Source organism: Hemitrygon akajei, chromosome 7 (assembly GCF_048418815.1).
Source record: "Hemitrygon akajei chromosome 7, sHemAka1.3, whole genome shotgun sequence".
Classification (NCBI taxonomy): Eukaryota; Metazoa; Chordata; class Chondrichthyes; order Myliobatiformes; family Dasyatidae; genus Hemitrygon; species Hemitrygon akajei.
In genome coordinates, this window is record NC_133130.1 from 135,954,087 (window position 1) to 135,975,968 (window position 21,882).

Consider the following 21,882-nt stretch of genomic DNA (forward strand, 5'->3'; position numbering starts at 1 on the left):
TTACGATAAATGCTTCACAACGTGGATCATCCACTGATCATCTGGTCTTGTTAACCTTTGCGAAGCACAGTGCTCTCCACAGATCCGGGATTTTGACATCAGAAGCAGGTTTATCATCACTCAAATACATTGTGAAATGTTTTGTTTTGAGGAAGCAATATGGTGCAAGGCATAAAATTATTACAAGTTACAGAAAGAAATAAACAAACAGTGCAAAAGAGAGGTAGTGCTCATGATGGCAGAGGGAAAAAACTGTTCCTAAAGCATTGAGAGATTGAGTTCAAGAGCCGAGAGGTAATATTACAGCTATATAAGACCTTGGTCAGACCCCACTTGGAGTACTGTGCTCAGTTCTGGTCGCCTCACTACAGGTGGGATGTGGATACTATAGAGAGAGTGCAGAGGAGATTTACAAAGATGTTGCCTGGATTGGAGAATGTGCCTTATGAGAATAGGTTGAGTGAACTTGGCCTTTTCTCCTTGGAGCAATGGAGGATGTAAGGTGTATAAGATGATGAGAGGCATTGATCGTGTGGATAGTCAGAGGCTTTTTCCCGGGGCTGAAATGGCTAACATGAGGGGGCACAGTTTTAAGGTGCCTGGAGGTAGGTACAGAGGGGATGTCAGGGGTAAGTTTTTCACACAGAGAGTAGTGGGTGCGTGGAATGGACTGCTGTGATGGCGGTGGAGGCAGATACAATAGAGACTTTTAAGAAACGCTTAGATACATACAGCTTAGAAAAAGGGCTATGTGATAAGGTAATTCTAGGCAGGTTACATGGTCAGCACAATATTGTGGGCCGAAGGGCCTGTAATGAGCTGTAGATCTCTATATTCTATGTTCTATGAGTGTGTGCCTTCAAACTCCTGTACATCCTCCCTTATGGTAGCAATGAAAAGAGGGCATGTCCTGGAGAGCGAGGGTCCATAATGTTAGATCTCACTTTCTTGAGGCGCGACATTTTGAAAGCATCCTTGATGGTGGGGAGGTTTATGCCTGTGATGGAGCTGGCCAAATCTAAAACCCTCAACTGCCTCCTGCAGTCCTGTGAATTGGAGCTCCATACCAGGCAGCGATGGAGATATGATAACAGGTTTCAATCCGCTTTTCGGGAATCATTTAGGAATTGGAGTTCCCGTGATACTGCTGACCTTCTCCAAGTGGGTGGCGGGTGGTGGGCATTGGTGGTTTGGGAAGTGTCTTACTGAATGGCTGTAGTGACACAGACCCTGTAATCAGAGTGCTGGTGGTGAGCGGCCCAAACATTTAGGATGGTCGATGGTTTAGGATCAATCTGTGATCTGGAAGATGTTGAGCTTCGCGAGTGTCAATGGAACAACACTCACCCAGGTAAATGGACTCATTCAGTCATTCTCCCAAGCCAGGAAAGAACATAGAGCATGAACAGGACGACTGCTTCGTTATCCACTCCTGAAGGTCTAGAACACTATATTTAATTAAACACTGTTCTTTGTTAATTAATTAACAGGACAGCAATAGGTAAAGAGCAGAGTTTAATTACAGATTGGGCTCTGAGTTCACATGAGAACCTCCCAAAGCTTCAGTCTTCATCAGACAGGTGGTTCAAGAAATGCATTGAGATGACACAAGTTATCACCGCTTCATGATCACTGGGTAGAGATCTTGCAATTCCCTCCCCAAGCAGAACTGGAAGTGGACTCACTGAGCAACTGAAGTGAATCCATTTGCAAATCATTCAAACGAATTCAGGATTTCAGCTTCACTGTCCAGGCTGCTGTAGGTTGGGGTGATGAGGCACCTTCCCCATCCCACACCTCTCTAACCGCCCTCTCTAAATAAGCAGAAACCCCCACAGGTGTTGATGTCAAAGTCGCAATGAAGTGTACTCATTCACAAGGCACGCTGGCACCTCATGATGTCCGCCATGTCTACATGTGGTTGGCATCCATCTGCCTTGAAGGACAGTGGGTGATGATCTTCATCACAAGCCTGGGCAGAAGGTTTGGAGATCCCGAGATGCCCAGTCATCAAGACCCCTCTCTCAGCCTCACCAGTGTAGCCCAAAGGAAAGCTTATGAAGCAATATATTTGGAACCAGCTTGGCTGCAGGAGCTGCCGGAAGGATGTTCAGTGATGTCCAGCTGCTTTAGGGGTCCACTCCGGATCTTCTGTCTGGGTTCACTCCCGTAGCCTTCGTCTCTCCCAAGGCTGCCCACAAGGCAGTGGGGCTATTTACCCATAGCCGGGGGTCTGGTTCACGAGCACCAGGGTGTGACCACACACCTGGGCCTGTGTGATATGAGTGCAGGGGCTAGATCTCCTCTCCGTCCTCTGTAGTTCAGCCTGAGGCTGAAAGGAGTTCAGTTTCCGTGTGTCCCCAGCGAGGAGGCACTACATGAGGCTTGCAGTTGGAGAGGCTACGTACTGGCAGGGAGACACTTGCACATTCACCTCTCCTTTTCGCAAGACCACTAGCCAACGGTGGAAGCTGAAAGTGAGAGCAACAAGCACTACCAACTACACTACCACACTAGACGCGTCACAACAACCATTTTGATACCACTGTCTACATATTACTAGAATAAAATTCAGGAAGTTAAAGTCTGACTCTCGGATTCTGACAATCCATAGTCTCTATGCTTTAGGCGAATTAATTCAAGACAGCTCACTGGAAGGTGCTGGCGTCACATTTACTTTGTAATGATTACACAACATCATATGTTGCTATGTTTGACATGGAACAAAAGACAGGTAATTACTCTGCTGGGAGTATACAGCAGGCCCTGTGACTTTGTGTCGCAAAGGAATACATGTAGAGAAACCATGAAGAGATTCAGGATTAATGGAACTACAGGCATGTGATAACTTCCTGGCATTAATTGGAACCATTTTAAAGCATAGGCACAGAAGGAGATGGAATTGTTATTGTGTGTTAAGGCACGTCTTTGAACTAGTACATGACCACTCCAATAAGAGAGCAGCGACATGCATTTCCCGTATAAACTGAGCCATAAATTGATACCCACAAGTTTAGAAATTACAGAATTTCATGTAGAGTCCCATCTAATATTATTCCAATTTATCTGAATGTAAGCAGAGTAGACTGGTCAATCCTTTGACATGCAGTGTATAGTCTGGAGCAACACCATTGTAATAACAACATATATTAAAATTGTACCTCCTGAGGTCCTATTACATTCAGTGCTTGAACATTTTTCCAAACAGTTACAATCCAGTAGCACATTCCTAACTAATTGCTGTGTTCTATAGATTTTCATAAAATCAGATGTTGAAAATTTTGTCAAAAGTTTGTAATTTTAAGGATTAAATATGTCCACTGGTGATTACACACTACCAAACAACAACTCACTTCTTGGCGACAGTTACCCATTTGCTGTAAAAATTCATAAAAGCTTTGCATGAACTTAACCATTCACAAAAGAGTAACAGAGACAAGGGAAGAAGACACCACAGTAATCTATTCTCACAATGGGATAAGTTATAAACTGCTCATATTTCAACCTATTTATTTCTAAAAGCATTCAATTACTTTATTACATTGTCACACTGTCATTAATGTTTTTGGGCATGCTTTATCTCAAAGCAATGGTGACACAGTAAAATGCTTAAGTGCTTTGAAACATCCCGATATTAAAAACAGAACTCGATTTAGGATCGGAGTTTGTTCTTTCTGACAGGCATTTGATTGTTGCAGGACTGGCTTTCCTTTCAGGAGGATCTCCATCTATGGTACTTCTCCACAATCGAAAGTTGTTGAGAGGATTCAATGCCTGCCCATTATAACATTACAATTTAATATTAGGGAGATCCCTGGAGATATCTTCCTGTGGTGAAGTACGTGAGATTAAATTGAAAGCTGCTTTTGTGCCTATTTCAGAAAGTAGTGAACTAAATCGCTCTCAAAATTTCTCAAGTGCATCAAGCAGATTCCTGTGGGGAGACCTGATAAAAGTGTATACCTTTCTGGCAAAATAAACGTTATTTATAATTTTAAAATTTGCAAGAATAAACCGTGTAATGCCTTTTCACTCCAAATATTTAAAGACAATGTGTTAAGTAGTGTTCAATTACATTTCTTAAAACCAATAGCAATACAATAATTGAGGAGCTCCTTCAGCCAATCTGGCGTCTCTCTGTCTAGTGGTGGAAGAACCCTGTACCATGATCCTTCCCCAGCGAACCCTTGCAGTCACTGCGACAAGCTTCAGGGTGTCCCTCAGCACACGCCCCCTGCAGCCTGGAATGTGCCTCTTGGCAGCATTTCTCCATCGACCAACCAGTTTCAGATAGACCAAAGGGGGTCTTTCACCGAGATGATGATCTAGCAACACTTGATGTCTGACTCTGTGTCTGTCACTGGTGGGTATGTTTCCCAGGGACACCACAAGGATGTGTGCTTAGCCCACTGCTCTACTCTCTTTGCACCCATTACTGTGTGTCTAGGTATAACTCAAATGCCGTCTATAAATTAGCTGATGATACAACCATTGTAGGCAGAATTTCAGAGGGTGACGAAAGGGCGTACAGGAGTGAGATATACCAGTTAGTTGAGTGGTGTCCCAGCAAAAAACCTTGCACTCAACATCAGCAAGACCGAAGAGCTGATTGGGGACTCCATGAAGGAGGGAACACAAACCAGTCCTCATAGAGGGATCAGAAGTGGGGATACTGAGCAATTTCAGGTTCCTGGGTGTCAATATCTCTGAGTACCTAACCTGGCCCCAACGTGTTGATGCAGCCATAAGAGTTGCAAGATTTCATTGGGAGCTTGTGGAGCTTTGGTTTGTCAACTAAGACACTCGAAAACTTCGACAAATGTACCATGGAGAGCTTCCTACTGGCTACATCACACCGTCTGATATGGGGGTGGGGGGGGGGGGCTACTGTACAAGATCAAAGTAAGTTGCAGAAACACGTAAAATTAGTCAGCTCTGTCATGGGTACTAGCCTCCGTAATATCCAAGACATCTTTAAGGAGCAATGCCTTAGGAAGACAGTGTCCATCATTAAGGACCCTCACCACACAGGTCAAGCCTTCTTCTCATTGTTAACGTCAGGAAGGAGGTACAGAAATCTGGAGGCACACACTCAGTGATTCAGGAACAGCTTCTTCCTCTCTGAATAGACATTGAATCCATGAACACTACTTCACTACTTTTATATTTTTGGGTTTTTTTTGCACTACTTATTTTAACTTAACTACTTAATAGACATATAAATACTTACTGTATTTCAGTTATTTCCTCTATATTTGCTTAACATATATTTCATTGTACTGCAGCTGTAAAATTAAGAAATTTCACGACATAATACGATGATATTAAACCTGATTCTAATTCTGATCAGAGTGTACTCAGTCAGGCAGCTACTCAGGACGAACCGTGACACAATCCCTTACATCTTTCTCCACACCCTCTTCACAACCCCACAGACCGCAAAGAGGCGAGCAACTGTTTGTCCCCACTGCAGTCATCCCACTCACAGTGGGAGTGATTTTCAGGACATGCAGGAAGGACCTGACTGAGAGCGTCCCTTTTCCCATCTGCCTGTTGGTGAGATCTAGCGATGAAGCATTCTGCCGGGTAGTCTGGATGGTCTCTTCAGGGAACCACTCCCCTGAATCCAACAAGGTTTTCGGCACCGTCTGCAGGATGTTCCATGATGACCACTGCCTGATGCACTTGTGGTCCAAACTGTTGGTCTAGAAGATTTCCACAAAAGGCAATGCCCAACTGACTTCAGGTATCTAGACCTGATGGTGAAGAACCATGAAGTGAGGGACATTGATAGGGTAGATAGTCAGAGTCTTGTTCTCAGAGTAGAAATGTCATGCCGTTCTGTGCACAAGTCTTAGGCACATATATATAGTTAGGGTGCCTGAAACCTTTGCAAAGTACTGTATCTGTCAACGTGGAGCAGAGGGCAAGTTTGTAAATCTGGCAGGAGCAAACAACGTTGAGAAAGGCGAGGGTGGTGCACCACAGGAGGGGTGTGGGGCAGATGGCAGAGAAGGAGTGCCAGATGCACCCAGCACTGAAACACCAAGTAAGGTCAGACAATTGTTTATTGATCATTACAGAATTATGAGATGTATAGATATAGGTCATACATTCCCCAGAAGTATTCTCGATGATCCACTGTGATTCAGTGGTCTAGACCATATTCAGGATCCATCTTTGAATCTGGATGAGTATGCTGCAGTTGCTACCGACTTCATTAAAATCCGTGTGGATGAGTGTGTGCCTACAAAGACTTGCTGTACATTCTCAAACCAAAAGCTGTGGATGAACCGAGGTACATCATCTGCTGAAGGCTGGATCTGTGGCATTCAAGTCTGCTGACCCAGGTCTGTACCAGAAAACCACGTATGACTTGTGAAGGGCTATTTCAAGGGCAAAGAGAAAATTTTGAATGAGGTTGGAGGTGACTTTGGATGTATGACAACTCTGGCAACGTTTGCAAGACATTGCTTCCTGCAAAGCAAAACCCAATAGCATGAATGACAGTGATGCTTCACTACCAGAGGAACTCAATGCCCTCTATGCCCATTTTGAAAGGGAGAATATAACTGCAGCTGTGAAGATCCCTGCTGCACCTGGTGACCCAGTGATCTCAGACTTGGAGGCCAATGTTAGGCTGTCTTTAAAGAGGGTAAACCCTTGCAAGGCAGAAACCCCGATGGAATATGTGGCAAGGCTCTGAAAACTTGCGGCAACAAACTGGCGGGAGTATTCAAGCACATTTTCAACTTCTCACTGCTATGGGCGGAAGTTCCCACTTGCTTCAAAAAGGCAACGATTATACCAGTGCCTAAGAAGAATAACGTAAGCTGCCTTGATGACTATTGCCCAGTAATGCTTACATCTACAGTCATGAAATGCTTTGAGAGGTTGGTCATGAGTAGACTGAACTCCTGCCTCAGCAAGGACCTGGACCCATTGCAATTTGCCTCTCACGACAATAGGTCAATGGCAGATGCAATCTCAATGGCTCTTCACTCGGCCTTAGACTACCTGGACAATACAAACACTTATATCAGGATACTGTTCATCGACTAAAGCTCAGCATTTAACATCATCATTCCCACAATCCTGATTGATAAGTTACAGAACCTGGGTCTCCATACCTCTCTCTGCAATTGGATCCTCAACTTCCTAACAGGAAGACCACAATCTGTGCAGATTGGTGATAATATCTCTTCCTCACTGATGATCAACACTGGTGCACCTCAGAGATGTGTGCTTAGCATACTGCTCTACTCTCTCTCTATACCCATGACTGTGTGGCTAGGTAGCTCAAATACCATCTATAAATTTGGTGATGATACAACCATTGTTGGTAGAATCTCAGATGGAGATGAGAGGGCATACAGAAGTGAGATATACCAAATGGTGGAGTGGTGTTGTAGCACAGTCATGGGTATAGAGAGAGTAGAGCAGTGTGCTAAGCACACATCTTGCCCCCTGCACCAATTCTTCAGCCACACATTCATCTGGAATATCATCCTTTTTTTAACCCCACTGGTGTGTGGCACAGGCAAAGATCCAGAGCTTACTACCCTTGAGGTCCTGCTTTTCAGCTTCTTCCCTGGCTCCCTATATCAACTCTTCAGGATATCATCCCTTTTTCTAGTCATGTCATTGCACCGTGACTTCTGACAAGAATCCTTATTTTACTTAAGAGTTGTTTACTTTAGGTACTCAAAATGCAGGAGGGAATTACGAGCTCAGGCAGCATCCATGGAGGGAAATGAACGGCTGACCTTTCATTTTATGCGTGTTGCCCCAGATTTCCAGCATCTGCGGTGAACTCAGGTGTGGTGTCAACAATGTTGTGTAGAATTGAATTGAATTGAATTGACTTTATTTCTTACATCCTTCACATAGTCAAGTCAAGTCACTTTTTTTATTGTCATTTCGACCATAACTGCTGGTACAGTACATAATAAAAATGAGACAACGTCTTTTCAGGACCATGGTGTTACATGACACAGCACAAATACTAGACTGAACTATGTAATAAAGCAACACAGAAAAAAAACTAGACTACAGACCTACCCAGGACTGCATAAAGTGCACAAGACAGTGCAGGCATTACAATACATAATAAACAGGACAACGGGGCAGTAAGGTGTCAGTCCAGGCTCTGGGTATTGGGGAGTCTGATAGCTTGGGGGAAGAAACTGTTACATAGTCCGGTCGTGAGAGCCCGACCATCAGGAGTAAAAATCTCTCCATCTGAATATGCAATGTGCAAATTACAGTAATTTGTAATAAACAGTAAGATATACAACAGGACAGTCAATATAGCTTCGAAATACAATTGTGTCAATGTGAGTTAATCAGTCTGATGGCCTGGTGGGAGAAGTTGTCCCAGAGCCTGTTGGTCCAGGCTTTAACGCTGCAGTACCATTTCCCAGATGGTAGCAGCTGGAACAGTTTGTGGTTCGTGCGACTTGGGTCCCCAATGATCCTTTGGGCCCTTTTTACATATCTGTCACTGTAAATGTCTTGAATATTGGGAAGTTCACATCCACAGATGCACTGGGCTGTCCGCACCACTCTCTGCAGAGTCTTGCGATTGAGGGCATACCAGGCAGTGATGCAGCCAGTCAGGATGCTCTCAATTGTGCCCCTGTACAAAGTTCTTAGGATTTGGGGGTCCAGACCAAACTTCTTCAAGCGTCTAAGGTGAAAGAGGCGCTGTTGTGCTTTTTTCACCACACAGCCGGTATGTACAGACCATGTGAGATCCGCAGTGATGTGTATGCCCAAGAACTTCAGCTCTTCACCCTCGCAACCCCAGATCCATTGATGTCAATTGGGGTGAGCCTGTCTCCATTCCTCCTGTAATCCACAACCAGCTCCTTTGTTTTTGTGACTTTGGGGGAGAAGTATTTTTCTTGACAGCACTGCGTCAGTAAGGCAAGTATCATCTTGCATTCAAGTCTTCTAGCAAAAATTACCGGCTGGCCATAAACGTTATTTTTGCATATTAACATATGTACAAGGAGCATTTTGAGCGAAAAATTGCACAATTGCTGACATTTCAAGAATAGGTTCCTCCTGCTGTAGGCGAGGCTGATCGACGCAGCCCGAGCAAGACTTTGGTGCTTGGTGGGTTAGTCTTGCTCTCACAGGGCAGCACTAAGAGATTCTGAAAATAAACATGACAGATTGCAGATGCTGGAATTCTTCAGCAACAAAGCACAAATGCTGTTGGAACTCAGCATGTCAGGGAGTATCTACGGAGGGAAATGAACTGTTGACATTTCCACAGAGGCCCTCCACCGTTCCTGCCTGACCTGCCCAGCTCCTTCAGCGCTTTGTTTGTGTTGTTGTAGACTCTTGGTAATTTTTTTTTACAGCAGATATAAATTAATTCTCCATGAGGGAGTGGTCACCACCAGAAGTTGATGATGCAGAATGGAAGTTGCGGTTAGAAACCGTAATCTGATTAAATGGTGGAATGGAGTGAACAGGAGGGCGTAGACCCTCCCCTATCCTCGCTGGCCATCCTTTTTTTCCTGCCTCTTCCTCTCACGCCTTCCACCCTCTTCCTACCTGCAGGCCATCAGTCTCCCTTACTCCTGCCTTCCCTTCCCGACTATCCCGCCCCCTTCTTTTCTCCCTGTTCCTCCCTCCCCACCTTCTCGTCTTCAGCACCGCCGAGCCCTCCCCGTCCCGCCCCGTCCCGCCCCGGGGGTGTGCCCTGCTGCCGGTAGGGTGACGCACCCTGTGGCACGTCACCCACCCACCCTTGCGGCTCCAGTTTAAAGTCGCGGTTCCTTGCCAGCCCTCCATCGTGTGAGCGGGAAGATCCCGGCATCGTTCCGCGTTTCTCGGCGCTCCCTGCCCGACCGTGTGAGCACAGGATGTCAGTGGCGGTGAGTTCGCGGCTGAACAAGGCGGTGCGGGAGCACTACCTGGGGCTGCCCCAGGGCAGCCAGGTGCAGGTCACCTACGTCTGGATCGACGGGACCGGGGAGGGACTGCGCTCCAAGACCAGGACCCTGGGGTGCGAGCCCACAACTCTGGAAGGTACAGTATAACCCGAGCCCGGGCCGAGCCGTGCCGCCCTTCCCACGGGACGCCAACCCACTTGTTGTGTCTTCGCCTCCCGATCAGACATTCCGGAGTGGAACTTCGATGGCTCCAGCACCTACCAGTCGGAGGGCTCCAACAGCGACATGTTTCTGATTCCGGTCCGCATCTTCCGAGATCCCTTCACCCTGGATCCCAACAAACTGGTTCTCTGCGAAGTGCTGAAGTATAACCGCATACCGGCAGGTAAGTCCCGTTCCGGTTCCGCCACCCCCACCTCCTCTCCCCCCCCCCCCCCCCGGTGAACCGTGCGTGGCATTTCAATTTGAACCATCGGCTGTGTTCCAGAAAGCAACCAGAGGCACGCGTGCAATGAGTCGATGGAGCGGGCGAAGGAAGATCACCCCTGGTTCGGCTTGGAGCAGGAGTACACCCTACTAGGCATCGATGGAAATCCGTACGGGTGGCCGAAGAACGGGTTCCCCGCCCCGCAAGGTCAGTGTTTGAAAGATGATTCTCTTCAGAAAATATTGTCAATCTTGCACCTTATTTTCTACCTGTATTGCGCCTTCAATTTTATACTGCATTCTCTTACTGGTTTACCTTGTTCTTCCTCAATGATCTTCATGAACAATATACAGGACGAGCTTTTCCCTGTATTTTGGTACATGTGACAACAATAATCCAATTCCAAATACTCACCAATCTGTCTGAACATTTAATCAGGATTTTGAACAAAGGGAATAACTTCACTTGCCAAATCACTTAAATGTTCAAACAACCTACAGACTCCCTTTCAAGGATTCTTTCATCTCAGGTTCTCTATATTTATTACTAGAGAGAAAATGTTTGTGAAACTGAAAGGTCTGAAGGTAGATAAGTCACTTGGACCAGATGGTATGGACCTCGGGGTTCTGAAAGAGGCAGCTGAAGAGATCGTGGAGGCACGAGTTCAAGAATTCAAGAATCTTTCAAGAATTGATTGACTTTGGCATGGTTCTGAAGGACTGGAGAATTTCAAATGTCACTCCACCCTTTAAGATGGGAGAGAGGCAGAAGAAAGGAATTATAGGCCAGTTAGCCTGGTCTCAGTGGTTGGGAAGCTGTTGGAGCCAATTGTTAAAGGATATGGTTTCAGGGTATTTGGAGGCCCGTAATAAAATAGGCTGTAGTCACATTGTTGCCTCAAGGGAAAATCTTGCCTGAGAAATCTGTTGGAATTCTTTGAAGTAATAACAGGGTAGACAAAGGAGAATTGGTGGATGCTGTGTACTTGGATTTTCAGAAGGCCTTTGACAAGGTGCTACACATGAAGCTGCTTAACAAGATAAGAGCCCATGGTATTACAGGAAAGATACTAGCATGGATAGAGCATTGGCAGGAGGCAAAGAGTGGGGAGCCTCTTCTGGTTGGCTGTTGGTGACTAGTAGTGTTGGAACCGATTCTTTTTGTGTCATATGACAGTGATTTAGATGATGGAATTGATGGCTTTGTGGCTAAGTTTGTGGATGAATAGAAGACAGGTGGAGGGTCAGGTAGTTTGGAAGAAGCAGAGAGGCTACAGAAGGAATTAGATTAGGAGAATTGGCAAATAAGTGGCAGATGGAATACAGTGTTGGGAAGTGGGTCATGCACTTGGGTAGAAGAAATAAAAGTATAGACTATTTTCCTAATGGAGAAGTGCAAAAGGACTTGGGAGTCCTCATACAGAATTCCCTAAAGGTTGATTTGCTGGTTGGGTCTGAGGAAGGCAAATATGATGTTAGCATTTGTTTCAAGAGGACTAGAATATAAAAGCAAGTATATAATACTGAGGCTTTATAAGGCACTGGCGAGGCCTCACTTGGAGTATTGTGAGCAGTTTTGGGGTTTCTTATCGATCAAGGTATGTGTTGACATTAGAGAGGGTTCAAAGGAGGTTCACGAAAATGATTCCGGGATTGAAAGGTTTGTCATATGAGGAACGTTTGACGCCTATGGCCTCTACTTACTGGAATTCAGAAAAATGAGGGGTAACCTTACTGAAACTTAACGAATGTTGAAAGGCCTAGATAAAGTGGATGTGGAGAGGATGTTTCCTATGGTGGGGGCATCTACGACCAGAGGACACAGCCTCAGGATAGAGTGACGTCCTTTTAGAACAGAGATGAGGAATATCTTTAGCCAGAGAGTGGTGAAACTGTGGAATCCTTCGCCACAGGCAGCTGTGGAGGCCAATTTGTTAGGTATATCGAAGGCAGATGTTGATAGATTCTTGATTTGTCAGGGCACGAAAGGATAGGGGAGAAGGCAGGAGATTGGGGGTGAGAGAGAAAATTAGATCAGCCATGATTGAATGGGCCAAATGGCCTAATTCTGCTCCAATATCTTATAGTCTTGTGGTCTAAAATTGAACTTTGAGTGAGTCTGACATGATACAGTCTGTAGTTTGGAAGAGAATTGCATTTGTACAATTAAAGATCTACTGAGCCCTGTTTGTTGAAGGTGGGGTGGTAGACGTGCACTTTAGCAAGGCTCCCCTCTGCCATTAGATTTTTGAACATTTCCTCATCATTGCTTTGCACTATTTGTTTTGTAATGTATAGTAGTTTTATGTCTTGCACTGTACTGCTGCCACAAAATAACAAATTTCACATTATACGGCATAAAACAATGATAATAAACCAGATTCTGGTTCTTTGGACAAGGTTGGTCCTGAACGTTAAGACAAACAGACTAATTGGATTGAAAGCTAGCTTGGTGACAGCAATGGTGGGAGGTTACTATCCTGTTAAGTGATCTGTGACCTGTCATGTTCCAGGGTCAGTGCTGATACCTTTATTAGAAACATAGAAAATCTACAGCACAATACAAGCCCTTCAGCCCACAAAGTTGTGCCAAACATGTCCCTACCTTAGAAATTACTAGGGTAACCGATAGCCCTCTATTTTTCTAAGCTCCATGTACCTATCTAAAAGCCTCTTAAAAGACCCTATCGTATCCGCCTCCACCACTGTCATCGACAGCCCATTCCACGCACTCACCACTCTCTGAGTAAAAAAATTACCCCTGACATCTCTGTACCTACTCCCCAGCACCTTAAACCTGTGCCCTCTTGTGGCAGCCATTTCAGCCCTGGGAAAAAGCCTCTGACTATCCACACGATTTATTTTTGATAAATGTTAATGACGTGGATATTCCTGTAGGAAGTTTAATTAGTAAGCTTGTAAATGATGCAATATTATGGAGAGTAAGGAAGATTCTCTAAGGTTACAGCAGAATATGGATTACTGTACTCTGAGGGAAGGAAGGGTTAGATTGACATTGGAGTAGATTAAAAGTTTAATGCAATTTTGTGCCTGCAATGTTCAAAGTAAATTTATCATCGAAACACTATGATACACCCCCGAGATTCATTTTCTTGAGGGCATACCCATTAAATCCAAGAACCATAAGAGAATCGATAAAAGATCGCACCCAACAGGGCGGACAGATGCTGTACGTCTGGTGTACTGTTGATGATCTGATGTGAAAATCTGTGATGTACTGTCTATGTTCTGAGAAAGTGGGTGGCTGTCGGCAGCTGGAACTTAATCCTGTCAGCTGTGAGGTGGTACATTTTGGAAAGGTAAATGGGGGTAGGATATTTACAGTAAATGGTAGGAATGTTGCTGAATGCCAGAATCCCTCTATCCAGGTGCATAGCTCCTGGAAAAGGGCAACGCAGCTTGATAAGGCTGGTGGGGAAGGGATATGGCATCTTGCCCACAGGTTGGGGCACAGAATATCAGAGATTTGACATTAGTTTTTGAAGTGGCAGACAAAAGGTAGATGAGGTTTGGGTAGTGGATGTTGTCTATTTTGTTGTTCATAAAGCCTTCTACAAGTGCTGGTCTGTAAGGTTAGCTTCCTTGAAATCCAGAGCGAGCTAAATAGGTGAATTCAAAATTGACACGGAAGCAGGAGGTGGTGGTTGAAAGTTGTTTCCTGGAATGGAGGCCATGTGTTTGCGATCATTGTTATTGGTGTAAATGTTATCAATGCAAAGTTGCATGGTTGGATCAGTAGGTTTGCAGATGTTGTTTATAGTGATAAGATCATTGTAGGATCTTGATCAGTTAGGGAAGTGGGTTGAGGAGTGGCAAATGGATTTCGATGTAGAGAATTCTGAGGTGGCGCTGTTTGGCAAGTCAGAAGTTTGGTGATCCAGTGTAGGAGTTGTACTTTGGGTGGTCGGGCACTGGGAAGTGTAAGGGAACAGGGGGATCTAGGAGTACAATGCATAATTTACTGAAAGCAGCATCACAGGTTGACAGGGAGGTGGAATTTAGAATGCTGGCCTTCATCGGCCGTGGCATTAAGTATGTGAGTTAGAAAGGTCATATAATTCAGTAGTGTGGCCACACTTGGAGTACTGTGTACGGTTTTGGTCACCCTGTTATAGGAAAAAGAGTGCCCAAAAGATTTACAAAGATGATGCCAGGAATAGAGGGGCTCAGTTATAGGGAGGGGTTGGCCAAACTAGGCACTCTTTCCTTGCAGCATGGGACCATAAGACATAAGAGTAGAATTTGGCCATTCAGCCCATCGAGTCTGCTCTGCCCTTCCATCATGGCTGATCCTGGATCCCTCTCAACCCCATACACCTGCCTTCTTGCCATATTCCTTGATGCCCTGACCGATCAGGAAACGATCAACTTCTGCCTTAAATATACCCACGGACTTGGCAGGGCATTCCACACATTTACTGCTTACTAACTAAAAAAAAATCCCTCCTTACCTTTGCTCTAAAATGTCACCCGCAATTTTGAGTCTGTGCCCTCTAGTTCTGGATACCCCCACCAGAGGAAACATCTTCCCCACATCTACCCTATCTAATCCCTTCCAACGTTCAATAGGTTTCAGTGAGATAAACCCCCCCCCCCCGACATTCTAAATTCCAGTGAGTACAGGCCCAAAGCTGCCGAACGCTCCTTATATGTTAACTCCTTCATCCCTGGAATCATCCTCATGAACCACCTCTGGGCTCTCTCCAATGACAACGCATCCTTTCTGAGATACGGGGGGTGGGGGGGGGGCCAAAACTGTTGACAATGAGGGAAGACTTCCATAAATTCTTTTCCCAAGGTAGGGAAATCCAGACCTTTTGGGGTGAGAAGGAAAGATTTAAAGGAATCTGAGGGGGCATTTCTTTCATGCGGAGGGTGGTAATGGAATGAGCTGCCAGAATAAGTAGTTGAGGCAGATACAAGAGTATCTTTTGAGAAGCACTTGGACAGGTAACATGGATGGGCAGGGCTTCAAGGAACATTAGCTGAACGCAGAAAATTGGGATTGGCAGGGTGGGCGCTGTGGTTGGCATGGACAGATTCGGCCAAAGGGCCTGTATCCATGTTGTATTGCTCTGACAGAGGGACTCACTGCCAGAGGAGGTGGTGCAGTCCGTTACATCCACAATGTTTATGGCACATTTTAGTTAGACACAAAAATAGACAAGACATAGAACAATACATCTCTAATACAGACCAATGGGATTAGTGTATTTAGACAAAAAGGTTGGCATGGACGCGATGGGTTGAAGGGCTACTTTCTGCACACCACAACTCTGTGCTCTCAGCACTTGGAGACCCAGGTGTGTTGCAGGTCATCAGATAGTTTTGGACAGCTTCTGTGTCACTGGGCAAGGAGAGACCCTGGAAATGTTGCCCGTGGTTCTGATGAACGAGGTGCTACAAATCTCACCACCGTAAGCTCTACTGCTCTTCCCACTGAAATTATTTATTTCAGGTTTCCAGCATCTGCAGGGTTTTCTTTGATTTTTAAAAAAAGTTCACTTGGTGAGCTCTCTAGACTTCTTGGTCACCTGATTGCCCCATGCATTCAGTGTCAGCTGTAAATCATGGATGTCCACAATTTACAGTTATATTCCGAATATCCCATTCTTTAATCTCACAGTTATTGCCTGATATTCGTGGAAAGACTAAATAGGATAATTTGTTTGGTTGTCTAAAAGCTGCTTATTCATTTGCAGTTTGCTGCTGAAAGTGCACCACACCCAACGTTATTGTTAGTTGGATTTTTTTCCCAACAGCTACATGAAATTATGTAAAGATAATTGTGAATGGTTGGCGTGATGCGTTAGATCATGGTCACCCAGTGTTGGGTCATTTCCTTCTCCTTTTCTCCTTATCTTTAAGTAGTCCTGCTAACAGCACTGGGTGAGTCCATCCCTGTCACACAGGATCCTGCCCATCCCTTTGTCATTGTCAGGCTCAACTATATCGACAATCCTTTGTCAGATTCCTGTGAACCTGTAGCCATTGAAAACTGTTGCCCAATTTCCAAATCTCAACTCCACCCCTTTCCCATCAGCCTGTTAACCATCCTAGCTAAGTAACGATTAGTAATGCGAAATTTAAAATTGCAATAGATTTGCCCTTTCCTGTCCTCATAACCATGTCCAAGCGGGCAATGTGCTCACCTGTGAGTTCCTTCCTTCCAACCTTGTCCTCTTTTTAATTGCATCTTTAACGCACCTTATCCAAGCTATTAATCACTTGCCTTGTGCCTCCTGGTGTAACTTCAATACCAATTTTTCTTTGATGATGTGCCTGTGAGAACTGGTTGGGACTTTTTGTATTGCTCTGACCACGGTGTTTAGAAAGTTGCTTTATTAGTGGTCCAGTACCAAGAGAGAGAAAAACCCTGCCACCCCCCACACCCGTCCACCCCATCTCTAGAACCTCCTGAGTGTAGCTATGGTTTGTATTTGAACAGGCAATCAGAAACTTGGCAGTTATAATATATTAAACTGCTAGTTAACTCAATTTTACTGTTGGCAATTTTCCTTTAAAATGGGTAAGTGATGTACAATTTGCCTGGGAGGTTGAGTTTACATACAGGAATAGCTGTTTGCTAATATAAATCTGAAAGTGGAAGGGCAGGAACATGTATTGACCATTTCTAAAACAACATAATTAGAGTTGTTATAATTCCCACACTAATTGTTTACATTGTCCAAGTCACTTTGCCCCTTTTAACACTACTGTTGCATTGTTGGAGCAGATAAAGTCAATGGTTGAGATCTAGTAGAAGCTCACACTAATAGTTTACATCGTACAAATCATTTTGTCTCATCTATAGGACCATACTATTGCGGTGTTGGAGCAGATAAGGTCTATGGCAGAGATATAGTGGAAGCTCACTATAAAGCATGCTTCTATGCTGGAGTGAAGATCTCAGGAACCAATGCTGAAGTCATGCCATCACAGGTAAAAAGATACTCGTGGGTTACACAAAGCCCCTTTTATATTACTCTGGGAGTCTGATTGAACAATGAATTTGTTTCTCCTTCCTTCTAGTGGGAATTTCAGGTGGGGCCCTGTGAAGGGATTGAAATGGGAGATCACTTATGGATGGCCAGGTACATCCTTCATCGCATTTGTGAAGACTTTGGGATTGTGGCCACATTCGACCCGAAGCCAGTAACTGGAAATTGGAATGGAGCTGGATGCCATGCCAACTTCAGCACCGAGGCTATGAGGAAACCAGGGGGGCTCAAGTGAGATGATCTTAATTCTTTAACTTTTGTGTCTGCTGCTGCCCAGGTGAAGGATGGGGTTGCTTTGCTCATTGGCATATACTGTCTCTTAGAAATATTGACAGTAGAGAAAGTCATGATGAACCTTAAAAGCAGTAGCGCAACACAATACTCCATCTAGGTAGAATGTGAGTATCTGTACCATACCCTTTAGAGAGGGTGCAGAAGAGGCTTACTAAAGTGTATCTAGGGATGAGGGATTTTAGTTACCCAGGTAGATTTGAGGGCTGTGGAACTGAGGAGGTTGTGAGGGAATCTCATAGAGATATTTAAATCCCTTCTCTTCATGATTTTTATAAATGACCTGGATGAGGAAGTGGAGGGATGGGTTAGTGAATTTGCTGATGACACAAAGGTTGTGGATGTCATGGAGGGCTGTCAGAGGTTACAGCAGGACATTGATTGGATGCAAAACTGGCTGAGAATTGGCAGATGGAGTTCAACCCGGATAAGTGTGAGGTGGTTCATTTTGGTAGGTCAAATATGATGGCAGAATATAGTATTAATGGTAAGACTCTTGGCAGTGTGGAGGATCAGAGGGATCTTGGGGTCCAAGTCCATAGGACACTCAAAGCCATTGCGCAGGGTGATTCTGTGGTTAAGAAAGCATATGGTACATTGGCCTTCATCAATCGTGGGATTGAGTTTAGGAGCCGAGAAGTATTGTTGCAGCTGTATAGGACCCTGGTTAGACCCCACTTGGAGTACTGTGCTCAGTTTTGGTCACCTCACTACAGGAAGGATGTGGAAACCATAGAAAGGATGCAGAGGAGATTTACAAGGATGTTGCCTGGATTGGGGAGCATGCCTTATGAGAATAGGTTGAGTGAACTTAGCCTTTTCTCCTTGGAGCGACGGAGGTTGAGAGGTGACCTGATAGAGGTGTATAAGATGATGAGAGGTATTGATCATGTGGATAGTCAGAGGCTTTTTCCCAGGGCTGAAATGGCTAACACGGGAGGCCATAGTTTTAAGGTGCTTGGAAGTAGGTACAGAGGAGATGTCAGGGGCAAGTTTTTTACGCAGAGAGTGTTGAGTGGGTGGAATGAGCTGCCAGCGACAGTGGTAGAGGTAGATACAATAGGGTCTTTTAAGAGACTCTTGGATAGGTACATGGATCTTAGAAAAATAGAGGGCTATGGGTAACCCTAGGTACTTTCTAAAGTAGATACATGTTCGGCACAGCAATGTGGGCCGAAGGGCCTGTATTGTGCTGTAGGTTTTCTATGTTTCTCTGTTTCTAAATCATGATGGAGAAAGAGAATTTCTGTTGGTGAGAGGGTCAACACCCAGGCAACACAAAACAAAAGGATCCAAAAATTATATCTGTTGCCAGGTCCAGAACTGAATCCAAGCTGTTCAGTTGGTTTCCCTTTGTGCAGTTGTAGCAAAATTTCGATTGCCCTGAACAGTTTTTGTTTTAATCTCTCAGAACATTGATGTTTATATCCAAATGATAGAAGTTGTGCTGCTGTATGCAGAGCCAAAGAAGGGCCACACCTGAAGAACCTTGAGAATTGAGTTTTCCATGCAGGGAGTACAGCATGGATCGACCAGACTGATACATGGATTCTGAATTAAACTGGAAAAGAATTGCACCTTCTAACATTGTGTTCCTATTAAATTTTCAGGGATGATTTTCAGCCTATTTCCACTTACTTGAAGAGTCCTAAAGAAAGATGTGGGGAGGTGTGTGGAAGGGATTGCAAAGGTTAGGGCCGTGGCACCTGAAGTCTTAGCTGGCCTTGGTGGAATGGTGGGAACTCGGTCACCCAGAGCTGGAAGAGTATAATTTCCCCCAGCCCACCGATCTTCTAGGAAGTTTAAAGTGATATGGGGATGTGGTCATGAAGGAATTGGAAACTGAAAGGAAGAATTTTTTTGTTACATCAATGAGTGGCAGTAGATGACAGAAAGAATTGGAATGGAGAACTAAGGAGGTTGGGCAACAGTGTTTTGGAACAGACAAGTCTGAAAGTTCAGCTGCAGCTTCAGAATAGAAAGATGAATCAAATATGGCACCAAGGTTGCAAGGCAGTTTGGATCAGTTTTGTACAGCTGCCAAGGAAGGAGATAGTACAGGTGGAGACAGAATGCTTAAGGGACCAGCTGATCAAAGTCCACCATTGGAAGGGGTGGGTCTGCTGTCAATTAGCTTTTCAAATTATGAATGTCAACTGAGCATTATTTCATCTTGTACATCATGGAAAGGTCAATAGCACATACGCCTCTGTTTCTCAGGGTTCAAAGTAAATTCATTTTCTAAGTACATATATGTCACTAAATACAGCCATGAGATTTATTTTCTTTTGGGCATATTCAGTAAATCCAAGAAACATAATAGAATCATTGAAACTGCACCCAACAGGATGGACAAATAACCAATGTGCAACAGACCACAAACTGTGTACATACATAAATAGATAAGCAAGCAATAACTATTGAGTGAGTCCATAGGTTGTGGGGGCAGTTCAGTAATGGAGCGACTGAAGTTATCCCCCCGGTTAAGACCTGATGGTTGAGGGGTAATAACTGTTCCTGAACCTAGGTGTGGGTCCTGAGGATCCTGAACCACCTTCTCAATGGCAGCAGTGAGAAAAGAGCATGACCTGGGTGGTGGAGGTCACCGATGATGGATGCTGATTTGGATCAGTTTAGTACAGCAGCCAAGGAAAGGGACAGAACAAGTGGAGAGAGAATGCGTAAAGTCCAGCTGATCACAGTCCACCATTTGAAGGGGTGTGTCTGCTGTCAATTAGCTTTTCAAATTATGGATGCTTCATGTAGATGTACCCAGTGGTGCGGAGAGCTCTACCCAAGATGGACTGGGTTGTATCCATTACTTTTTGTAGGATTTTCCATTTTAGGGCATTGGTGTTTCCATACCAGTTCATGACACAACCAGTCAATATACCCTCCACTACACATCTATAGAAGTTTTAGATATAATGCTGAATCTTCACAGACATCAAAGGAAGTAGAGGCACTGTCATGCTTTCTTCATAAGTGCACGTATGTACTAGGCACTGTACAGATCTCTGAAATGATAACACTGAAAATTTTAAAGTTGTTGACCTTCTCCATCTTTGATCCCCCGACGAGGACTGGCTCAAGGATCTCTGGTTTCCTCCTCCTGAAGTCAATAATCAGCTCCTTGGTCTTGCTGACATTGAGTGAGAGGTTATTGTTGATGTGGCACCACTCGAGCCAGATTTTCATTTTCCCTCCTGTATGCTGATATGTCACTGCTTTTGATTTAGCCCATGACATTTGACTCATTCTGATGTAGATCCAAGGTTGAAAGATTAAAGTGACTCACCTTTAACCCTTTAAATGTTTAGGTACATTGAAGAAGCAATTGAAAAGTTGAGTAAGAGGCACCAACACCACATTCGCAGGTATGATCCATCTGAGGGAAAGGATAATTCCAGGAGACTAACTGGTCTACATGAAACATCAAGTATCCATGACTTCTCGGCTGGAATAGCAAACCGTGGGGCCAGCATCAGAATCCCACGACAGGTCGGACAAGATCAATGTGGATACTTTGAAGACAGAAGACCATCTGCAAATTGTGACCCTTATGCTGTTACTGATGCCTTAGTCAGGACATGTGTCTTAAATGAAACTGAAAACTAACTGAAGTTTTGCACTAAGCAATGGGCTTTAAAGTTCTAAAGTCCTTGATACCACGGGGCGGAGCAATACTTTGTAATCTATCACTAAAGGTTTTTTTGTATCTCTTTTTAGAAATGTTCAAGGATGTAAATCATTATTATTGTTCTCTTAGCAATCTCAATTATTCATTAATATGTTCTAATCTTTATATTTGGTATCAGAGTGTAAGTTGAAAGGAGAACTAAATTGGTAGCTCCTTGGTGTAACTTTGACAATAATTTGGAGAGACTTCTCATGTTATAGTTCTTGGAATGCACTTTGCTTTTCTACATTTGATACTGAAGTTTGAATCAGTGCTGTGGGCAACTTCAAAGTAGTTCATTCTAATACAGTTATTTTAATAAAACATCCTGGAGAGGTGTTTATGTGTAAACTAACCCTTTTTAAAGGGAAGGTTTTTGCAACTTCAGGAACAATACAAGCTGCTGAAAGAAATCAATGGGTCAGGCAGCATCTGGAGGGGGGAAATAAACAGTCAACGTTTCGGGTCAAGACCCTTCACCTGGAAAAGTAGAGGGGAGATAGTTGGTAAAGGGGGAGGGGTGCAGCAAAAACTGGCAAGAAGTAGGTGGGAAGTT

At 44.4% G+C, this 21,882-nt stretch overlaps 1 protein-coding gene across 1 annotated transcript; it reads left to right on the top strand.

Annotated features, from left to right (window-relative positions):
• Positions 1-9,764: 9,764 nt before the first annotated feature.
• LOC140730955 (glutamine synthetase-like) lies at positions 9,765-21,665 on the top strand. The gene is made up of 6 exons (XM_073052057.1): positions 9,765-10,044; positions 10,132-10,293; positions 10,396-10,542; positions 17,170-17,297; positions 17,388-17,587; positions 20,968-21,665. Exons 1-6 carry the CDS (start codon positions 9,879-9,881, stop codon positions 21,263-21,265), a joined length of 1,101 nt encoding a protein of 366 aa, XP_072908158.1. The 5' UTR covers positions 9,765-9,878; the 3' UTR covers positions 21,266-21,665.
• Positions 21,666-21,882: the final 217 nt, after the last annotated feature.

Coding starts and splice junctions, on each gene's coding strand:
- LOC140730955 (XM_073052057.1), top strand. CDS start 9,879: ATGTCAGTGGCGGTGAGTTCGCGGCTGAACAAGGCGGTGCGGGAGCAC. Junction 10,045..10,131: donor CGAGCCCACAACTCTGGAAG/GTACAGTATAAC, acceptor CCTCCCGATCAG/ACATTCCGGAGTGGAACTTC. Junction 10,543..17,169: donor CGGGTTCCCCGCCCCGCAAG/GTCAGTGTTTGA, acceptor TCTCATCTATAG/GACCATACTATTGCGGTGTT.